Consider the following 10279-nt stretch of genomic DNA (forward strand, 5'->3'; position numbering starts at 1 on the left):
TAAATACATATTTATAATATATACATATATATAGTAATTATTTTGGAGAGAGGATCATGGGGCAACTGCAGATAATGCTGTGAAAATAGAGTCTCAGGGCTGAGTCCAAAAGGGAAATCCAATGCTAAGAATTATAGGGAATGAACAGGGATTAAATCAGACCATCTCATTACACTGTTGAAACTATCCGGGCTGTGATCCGTGCTGAGCAGTGCATGCAGTTTTCCTCTGCTCGTCTCAGAAAATCTTGGGGAAAAAAAACAAGACGTATTCAGGGAAGAGCATAGCTATGATACAGCTGCTCCACGTTCCATGTTGGGTTGATTATCTGCCTTGATTATTTAGATTAGGATCTCATCAAGGCAGAATCTCCTGCAAAATCACCTTCCAGCACGCAGCCCAGCAAATGCATCCAGGTGACACTCACAAAGGAGCTGGCACAACAGCAACGTGAAAGCTTTCAGCAAGCTCTTTGGACAGGAGGTTCATAAAAGTCTGCTAATACCAGGAAACGTTGTACTTTTTGTGTAACTTCAGCTTTGGGTCCATATTGATTTCCTCTTAGCACTGCTTTAAGTCTAGTGGACTTAAATACAATGAACACACTCCACTGTTCATCTCAAAACCCCACTAAAAGCGTTGTGATCTGCATTCCACGAGCACCCAGCTCTGGGCTGGGGGTCCCCATCCCACCTCTGCCCGCTACCCTCTTCCACACCATCACTCTGCAGGGTTGTCCTGTGTCCACGAGGTTGGATGCTCCTCTCTCATCAGCTTCCCATCTCTTTTTTGACCCATCAGCCCAATAGCTATGAGTATTGCAATAAGACACTAAGCCTCTATGTTGAATTCATTAATTTCCTTTATTTATATATAGGAAAGGCAATAAAAGAATATGATAGTGTACACCAGAGATTTGATCCCAAGTGTCCTCTCTAGCAGACTTTCTGCTTGCGTTATCCATAGCAATGTCTGTGCTTTGCCTTTTCCTCAACGGCAACACAATATTCCCACCCTGATACCCCACAGTCAGGATTAGGCCCTGCACCCAGGACCTAAGGCACAAGTCTCTGCCACTTGAGCTAGAGAAATCTCTACTTACAGGCAGGAGCGAGGAGCAGGCAGGGACAACGGCTGGGGGAGGACATGGGAGAGAGCTGTGGTCCTGTAGACACACTGCCTGGGGCTTGAGTTGGCCACCTGCCACCAAAATCAGCCTTGTCCCATTACTGATTTATATAATACATTGGTTTACATAGTATGTATTTATATTGAGTTGATATGATATATCTGGTTGGGCTACTTTCCTTGCAAATCAGCATTTTAAAAAAAAATAGCTACTGGGTTTAGCGGGGCTTTTTTGTTTGCTGCTCAGTTCAAGGTATCCCAAAGGAAAGCCCAAGTTTTAAAGGGCAGATCCAGCCCAGAAAGCCATGAGATGACAGCAGCAGAAAGAGGTTAACCAAGTCCTAAAGACACATCTGGAAAAACAGCTGCGTGCTGCGTGTCCCCTAACAGCATCCAGAGGTCACCAGTAATGCAACGGGCCTTCACTGGAGCCCAAAAAACCCTGACTGGACCAGGTCAGTCTCTCTTGGCTGGAGGGGTCTGTGCCCCTCGGTCTCTTTTGGGTGCTTTGCAATGCTGCATTAAAACCCCTCTGGTCGACCTGCCACTGCTCACTGTGACCAAGCAGGCTTGCAACCTCACCGCCTCACCAGATCAGCATTGCCACGTTGGCTGCTTGGCAGTTTTCAGCCTTTTTCTATCTTTAGAGGTGTGTCAAAGTGGGTTCTCAAAACCACATTAAAAAAACCCAACAACGAAGCAGAGGTCCCCCCAAAACCTAATCAGCACCACAGGAAGAGCTGCAGATGGGACATCTCCATCCCTGGGGCCCTGCTGGGTCCGTCTTCATCCCCGTCCCAGTCCCCATCCCCTCCCCAGGCTGGTGGCATGGCTCACAGCAGGCAAGACACGGCTACGCTGAAGCAAAAGGGCACTTCTCCGAGCTGTCAGCAGCTGCTCATCTCCGCGTTAGCTTAGTTACATTAAGGCGTGAAGACCAAGTGCATAGGAAGCGGTGAGACCCTCCAGGTGCCTCCAAATCAGCCCCTGAGTCCTTTTCCATTGAAATGTTCCCCAAATCCTCCTCCAAGATGCTTACTGTCATCAGGGTGAGGAAGAGGAGCCTCTGGCTTTGGATTGGCCCCGTAGACATTGACTATCTGGTTTAACCCATTGGCTAGAAGACGAGTCCGTGAAAGGAGCCAGATCCACCCCCGCCCGCCGCCGGGCTGCAGCCCCCCGATGAGTTGTCATCGTCCTTGTCCCTGTCAAAGTCTCTCCACCACAGCGGGGATTTCGGCAAGGCAGAAATGTAGGCGGCTCTGTTCCTTGCTTCTTTTTCCTGCTCCTGCGAGAAGGAAGGGAGAGAAATAACACAAGGATAGCTGCAGCTAAATGATTTGGGTGAGGGGATGCTCCCACCTTCCCGGAGGAGCCAGGAGCCTGTTTGGTGCCCCTGGGAGCCTCCTTCAAATTAAACCGGGGTGAAAAGGCCGTGTGCTCACCTCTAGAGTTTGGTGGGAGGGGTGCAGCAAAGCATTGCATCTCTCCAGCGATCAAAAAACAGCCCTTCCACGTCAACTCTGGGAGAGGAGGGACCCTTCAAATTCCCCCGGGTGCTGCCCATGTCCTATGGGACATTGCTGTTTGGAAAGCATTGAACTCCACCAGTTGAATGAAATCGGTTCTAGTTTGTATTCACAACTCACCCGTTTTTCCCAATCACTTAGGAGAAAATTTCAGGCGGAGCTGCCTGGGGTGGGCAACAGCAAGTCAACCCCAAGCACAGCCACAAGGTGTCTTGCACCAACCTCAGCACCCAATTTCATCGGGAAACTGCAACCTGTTTATATCTGAGTGCTATAAAGGAAAAGGGATTTGACTTCAGGGACTGGGCAGGTATCTGCAAGCACGGATGTACCTGCAGGACGGGATCCTGCTGCTGCCCGGATGGGTGGGAACATGGCCCATGAGCCAGGCAGCCACAGGATCATACCTGCTGTGCGTGGCAGCAGGAGTTACCTGCAAGTAGAGGATGTTATCTTTGGAAATGGCTTCCATCAAGTCCTTATGGAGGGAGGGTTCGCCGTGCAGACGTCCGGCCTCAGCCAGAGCCTCATGCAGCAGGCAGCTCTGCCTGCCCGGCCGCTGCCTGTAGAAAAGGACGTAGGCAGTGTCCTTGGGGAAGAAAGAGGTGACGTTGCTGACCGATTCAAAGGAGGAGAAGGAAACTCTGGTGTCGTTGAAGAGGTACCACTGGATTTCAAAGTCCAATTGCTTGTCGGAGGCCGGTTTCGGTGCCCCGTCCCGGGGCTGCCCGGAGGGGATGGTGTCGGTGCAATCTCTGGAGTAGCAGTAGTAGTGGCCGCTCTCGGAGGAGATGCCTGAGTGTACCACCACACTGCAGAGGTCATATACCACAGACATGAAGCCACTTCCCGGGGCAGGCCTGTCCTTCCCACGCCGGCAAACCTCCTCGGTTTCCTCCGGGGTGACAAGGATGGGCAGCTTGAGCACCACGGGGATGGAGACGTTGTCCAAGATCTTCTTCCTCTTCATAGTCCGTGGGTCGAAGGAGAACCGCAGCAGTGTGAGGATGAGGTAGTGTGGACCCTCCGTCAGCTCCGCCACCTTCTCAGCATCCTGCAAGGATGCACATTTCTCACAGTGGTATTTATTCTCTGCTGTCAGTCTCTCCGGGGATAGAAAATAGTTGATTAAATCTGGGACGGATCTGGAGTCCTTGGGAGCACATGCCTGCTCCCCAAAAGCCAAGAGAGGGTCTTTGGTTGCATCCACGCCAACGGCATCACCACTTATGGTATTTGCCGCTTCTCCTGGCTCCTGGAAACCCAGCGTTTCCACCGGCATTGGCAGGGCTGCAGGGTCTCTGGCCGTGGGGGCCTTCCTCGGGACCCAGGGAGACCCCGTAAGCTGGCTTGGGTTTTCAGGAGGCTCGATAAACTGTGGGCCAATTTCTTCCACTGGTAAAACAGATGTGCTCACACGTATGTGCCTGTCTGGTGGGGGAAAAGCCAGAGACAGGTCTGTGAAGGCTTCTTCTCGGGAGGAGACATTCAGACACTTCAAGCAGCGGATCTTTGTCATCATTTTACCCCCAAACATCTTCTCAATCAATGTCTTGTTTAAGTAATGATGATCGACCGCCTGAGACATCAAACTGGATTCCTTGAGTTTCTGATAGATCCTTTTTCCAGTTTTTTCTTCTTCATGTAATCTTTGGCAGGAGAAAAAAAGGCTGCATTATGCACCAATACAACATCAAGAGGTAGTTTCTAACGTAACGTTTCTGTTCTTCACTCCAAGGGGTTAATCCAGGTTAACCTGTCTGTGCCCAGGGGTCTGGTGCTGCGGGAGGAAGGTGGGACGATTTGGGCAGGATTTGGGAACCTGAGGTCTCTACGTGCCATTGACCCCCCACTTCTAGAGGGATCACTCTAGAGCAGAGCTTCAGAATTTCTAGGTAAGAGAAAGGCAAAATCAACATTTTACAGAGGAGGCTGAGTGGCTTAGCAGGCAAATCTCTAAACTTGGTACAATTCCCTTTGCCCTCAGAGCAAAGGCAGAAATTTTCAGGCTGAACTAAGTTCTGACCTTACCCCTAAGCCAGCCCAAACAGGGTTTTGTCAAGGAGCCCTGGACCGGTCTCACCATCTTTCACCCCAAGCCTCCACTCTTCCAACTCCTCCAGGTCTCAGCCGCTTGCCCTCTTTGCACGTGGGTCACCGATAAGCATTACATCAGGTCTAGGGATGCCATTATCACCAGATTTCGAAATTACGGCACTTGCCACGTACCGGTCCAGCAAATACTTGAGATATTCCGAGCAGTCCTGCTGAGCTCCAGGGGTGAACCAGGGTGGCCAGGAGGCAGAGAGGAAACTCTCGGGTGAGATGGCAGGTCGCTGGCAGCAACACAGAAGAAGGAGAAGTGCATTTAATCCTAGGGATTTGGTTCTCACTTCACGTAGGGGGATGGAGAGGGGAGAGGAGGGATTTTCTGGCTGCTTCACTGGGAGCAGGGTGTGCTTGTGTGCCCGATAAGGCCCCCTTTCTTTCCCCTACGAAGGCTAATCTCAGTGCACAGGAAAACTTCCTTGCTTTGCTGCAAGCTAGGATGGTAAAGATGAATTTCAGTCATTATTTTACATGTACTTCTAAAAAATATCTGCGTCTGTATTTCTTCCTTCAATTGTAAAATGGTTTATTGGCCTGACCCACAGACTTCTGCTTAATTCAGCCTGAATTTAATTTGATGCTCCATTTAATTCGATTGGGATCTCTCTCACCAAATCCTTTCATAAAAAAAAAAAAAAAAAAAAGGCAAAAAAATCCACTAAATTTCCACCCGTCATTCTGATCACTGCAGGCAGGTAATCGGCACTACCAGATAATGTAATCGTTGCCGTTAGGAAGCTGCTGTCTAATTAACAGGGAAAAAGACCTATTTTTGGCAAAGAAATGACTTTAAGAACAGCCTGAAGAAGAAAAATAACTAGAAGGTTATTAGGAAATTAGCAAGAAATTTTTAACCATAAACTACACAACAAGCAAATATGCTTCCGTATTTGCTCATCACAGATCACAGGCACCCTAACCTACCATCAAAAACTAGACTCTTCTATGGCCAAATATTAAATTTAACAGGTTGTTCCCCCAAAAGTCATCTGTAATGACATAATACCACAATGCAACAAGCCAGCTCGGTCAGTCAAGGTCTGGAAAACGGAGAAGCCCAGATGACTGGTTTCACAGTAAGGGAAAATTCATTGGACATTCAAAATCATGTCTTTCTAAGGACAGAAAGATATTATTTTCAAGAGAGGAGCTGGATATGACCTAGCTGTATCTCCAGAAGTCACTCATATTATATTTCATGTTTGTCAAGAAAGCATTCATAATTAATTTGTTTAAGGGTGTCATTTTTATTTTACTTTCCCTCACATACGGAAGATTCAAAGCATCTGGAGTCTAAGGGGTTTTTTTATTATTATTCTTTTAACAAAACCACTTTTAAGGCGATTTTCATCGATTGCTTGTGCTTTGCTGTGAAGCAAGGGGACAAGTGAGCTGCTCCAATTGTCTTCCTTGCTGCATAGCAAGAAGCAAAAACCTCTGCTTTATACCAACAGGCTTTTCAGCTGGCCACATATGTAAACTATTACCAAACAGACTTCATCATCAAAACTATTAGTTATTACACCAGTCCAACCCAGGAAGACCACAGGCTGAAGACAGGCAGTCTGGTGTGAACACAGCTCGCTTTCATGGGTGATAGGATCTTGCCTCCTCCACCCCCAAAATTAGCCTCCTTCATATAAACAAAATTTGTCCCATTACAAAAACCCACCAAGATCCACAGCTCCTTATCAGCATGCTGGAGTTGGCAGGAAGCAACTTGGAGACGAGCCTTTCCGCAGCCGACAGTCCAAACAAATAACTAGAACATGAAATAATTACCTGACTGTGCTCCAAAAATGCAAAGAGCCACTGGAGCTTTGTCATCAGGGGCTGGGAGTTGCCCTCGGTTAAATTCAACACCGAATGCCGAAAGCTGCAAAAGAAAAGCAGAGATGCAAACTGTAAGATGGAAAATCAGCACGGGACACACAATGTCGGTGCGATGAGCAACCCCTGGAGCAGTCTCGAGTAGGAGCAAGGAAGCAAAAACTCACTCTGAAGCCATGAAAAGAGACTGTATGATGCTGTTCATGTAGCAGGTGTTTCCCAAGTTAATTAACCCGATCTTTCCCGTCTCCGATTTGGACGCCAAGCGTGGGTAGAAGCAAGCCAGTTCATTCTTCTGGGAGGTCCAAGCATTTTGTCCCAAGAGATGTTTAATCCGGTCTTCATTTGGAATAGGAAGAGCCTAGGAAAGAGAGATCTGTGTTATGAATCGTTATCTTTCCACGTGAAGAATTAGTAACGGGCAACTGCAAAACTCCTCTGCTAGAGGTGTTCACGCAACTCATTTCCTCTGCTCTTTGCATGAACATGCATCCATGCAAGGAAGTGTTTAGCTGCCAGTATTAGTCCTTTAGAAGCATTTAAGATTAAAGTTATAGCTAAAACCCACTGGCATGAACAGGACTTCTGCAGGCCCACCATTCTCTCAACTTGCCTACATGGGGCTCAAACTCAGAATTGTAAACCCTTTCTTCTACCAGAATTTGAGGTGTTGAGGTTAGGACATCCCTACCCGTAGCACAGTCCTTCTGCACTAGGCTGCAAACTAAAATACCATTTCCATATGGAAAACAGAAAAATGACTGAGATGTGTGTCTTACTTTAATTGCTTCTAGGACTGGTTCATAGAGATCTGGAAATCCTGAGAAGCGGAAGAACATGCAGTGGATGAGCTCGGACAGCTGCTCCAGGGAGCTGGTGGCAGAGTTGGAGTCCTCCTTCTTCAGAGAGGCCACCAGCCTGGGGATGTGAGGGAGTAGCTGGAAAAGGAAAATTCACAACATCAAAAAAGGCTCCAAATTACTCACAGAGCTTTAACACACATGCAGAGGAACAAAATTCACTCCCAGGCAGAAAGGACAGTCAACAGGAGTTGACTTCAGTCCCATTCTGGACTTCACCCTTCACCTTATGAACTCAACAGCAACTCTTCTGTGACTTTGGCAGTGCAAACGCTATAGACCTTAGAGGGTTTCGTGTTGCGTGACGCCTGCAGGTTTGTGCCACTGCTGCGATTGCCATTCTTTGTGCAGATCAATCTCTACTAAATCACACACCCATGGTGGAAAGGAGCATTATATGCTCACTGCCAGTTGCAGGGATTCAAACCTACAAGATAGACGAATTAGCCTACAAGAAGTGTCGTCTGGTGTGCTGTATTTTATTTTATACTGTATAAACTAAACTGGAATTGGTATGGTCAGATGGGTGGCAACAGACACATAAACAACACATTTGTTATTTTGCTTTCATCTAGGAAAATTAAAAATCAACAAGCAGATGCAAATGCAAATGATATCTTGCTCACAGGCACCCTCTGCTGACCCCACAGCTGCACAGAGAATCAATGACCCATTTCCAACCCTGCAGATGTGCTAGAGTGACTCTGGGCACTTACGCAACCTTTTTCATATTTATATTTTACGTTATTTTCACCCCAGAACAATGCTAGAGTAAAGTCTCAGGATCCCCAGTCCAGCCATTTCCTGGTCCTCTCTTCCTCCCTTCCTTTTCCTCTCTTCTTTCTCTCTCTTTCTCCTCAAAATGTTGGAGATATTAATTATTTCCTTTCCAACAGGAAAGTTTTGTTGGGGAAGCAAAAGAATCCCAGTACCATTTTATACATCAATATTTTGCCAAGTTGTGATGGGAACAATTCTCAAATTGCCCTTCCAAAGTGCCAGGGCAAACACAAAAAGATAAGAAGCAAGATGGGTTCGTGCCCTGTTTTTTTAAAAATAGGGGAGGAAATTTATGCTCGCTGGGCTGCAGATGGAAACTTGAAGCCAAGAGCAACTGACAGCTTTTGGAGTGTTTCAAAATTTGGACGCCCAACCGAAGACAATCTGTTGGAATGATCCTATTTTTAGAAACCAAGGAGTTTCTCAAGAAATTCAGGCTCATTTAAAGCGTCTCCAGCTGAGGAATGAAAAAACATCAGTTGAAAATGTTGGCTAGTTTTGCTTTTTTCCAGCCTTATCTGTTTATTCTGTGAACCTTAGCTGAAAAGCCAAATGTAAAGGCTTTAACGAAAAAGTATAAAATAAAACATTAATAGGAGTAATTTTCCATTACTGCTTTTATCAGTTCAATCACTGCAAGAATGCCTTTGCCTTCAGCCTTGCTTTTTAATTACAGCATTCCAGGGGCAACGCCAGTGAGAAGCAGAGCTGTGCCTTAGTGTCAGCAGCAAAATAAAATATAAAATATCCCTGTGGAAATGAAAAGAGGAGATTCAAATGCTGCTAAAAGTGGTTTTTGCTTTTAACAAAGGAGAAGTCATGAAGCGGAAGTGTTCTGATCCAGTCTTCTAGTCTTTTGTGTTGATGCTGTACAATACTCTGAAAGATGACCCATCACTTCAAGAAATGGTAATGGGTGCCACATGCTGGTGACAATTTGAAGTCACATATGTGGGATGGGGCCCACTGGGTCCAACAGACAGTTGGGCACCTGTTTAGGAAACAGCAAGGGATGTTTAAGAATATATTCCCTGTGCCCTACTGCCTGAGCCCTCCGAGATGCTCTCAATGCAAAGGCTTCACCTAACGCATCCCAAAGCCAGATGGCAATATCTACGGTGTCTCAGTTGAAAAACTGGGAACAAATATGGGGTTGTATCTTCTAAACCTGCCCATGAAACTACATCCTAAGCCAGCCTGGATCAGCGTAGCCCCGCTCACCTTCCTGCCCCAGGCCACCCCTCCACTTCCTCTCCATTCCTTCTCCAGGCAAATGCAATAGTGCGATGGTTAGCCCAGACCCAGACCAAGCTGGGCAATGCTGACCATCAGGATTTTCTGCTAGGTTAGGTTTCAACTTTTACCACGCAGTTGAGCACATGGCTGTACAAATGGCTCAGCACAAGGGAGAGTGACTGGAAGAAGCAAGCAGTCTAAGAGCAAGAGCAGGGAAGAGGGAAACCTCCTCTTCCACCTGCCTGCAGGGCTGGCAAACAGCAGGTTAACATGACTGCAAGACCACTGCCACTGCTGATGAGACCCTCAGTGTGACTTGACAGGCCATCCAATCTATTTGCATTAAGTGCATCCTCGGCTAGTGGGCTTTGAAGTTGAGAGAAGACCATGGGGATGCACTTGCCCATGGAGATCACTCCTCTAGCTGGCAGAGCACCACAGGAAAAATGTGGAGCATGCACATATTGCACACATTTCAAATCCAGAAGGGCCAAGGCCCAACCAGCTTTATACTGATTTATCCCTGAAGATGAGCCACCACTGGTAAGCTTCAAGAGAAATGGGAGGAACTATCAGAGGACAAAGCAAAGGCTCACTTCTCTGCACCTCACTCTCTGACGTAGAGTGGTTGCTCTATCTGTGGCAACAAACTCCTTTTAGGCTCGGAACTTGTCTTTCCATCTAAGCACCAGCTCCATGGTGCCTGAAAAGTTGTTTGGGCTGCAGGAGAGGCTATCAGTGGATGGAGAGGGTTGGGTTTACATCACTTGGTGAAATTAAGCAGATGAGGGGAAAATTCCCCCATAT

The 10279-nt window shown here is 47.1% G+C and overlaps 1 protein-coding gene across 1 annotated transcript; it reads right to left on the reverse strand.

The window, feature by feature from the left end:
• Nucleotides 1-2245: 2245 nt before the first annotated feature.
• Nucleotides 2246-7534, reverse strand: USP35 (ubiquitin specific peptidase 35; the record flags this gene model as incomplete). Its single annotated transcript, XM_009701846.1, has 6 exons — nucleotides 2246-2416; nucleotides 3091-4306; nucleotides 4887-4993; nucleotides 6549-6642; nucleotides 6764-6957; nucleotides 7376-7534. Coding segments are annotated over 6 exons (1941 nt in total), but the record flags the coding sequence as incomplete, so codon positions are not given.
• Between the last annotated feature and the right edge of the window lie 2745 nt (nucleotides 7535-10279).

The sequence above is a fragment of the Cariama cristata genome, unplaced genomic scaffold (assembly GCF_000690535.1).
Source record: "Cariama cristata isolate BGI_N322 unplaced genomic scaffold, ASM69053v1 Scaffold41766, whole genome shotgun sequence".
NCBI lineage: Eukaryota > Metazoa > Chordata > Aves > Cariamiformes > Cariamidae > Cariama > Cariama cristata.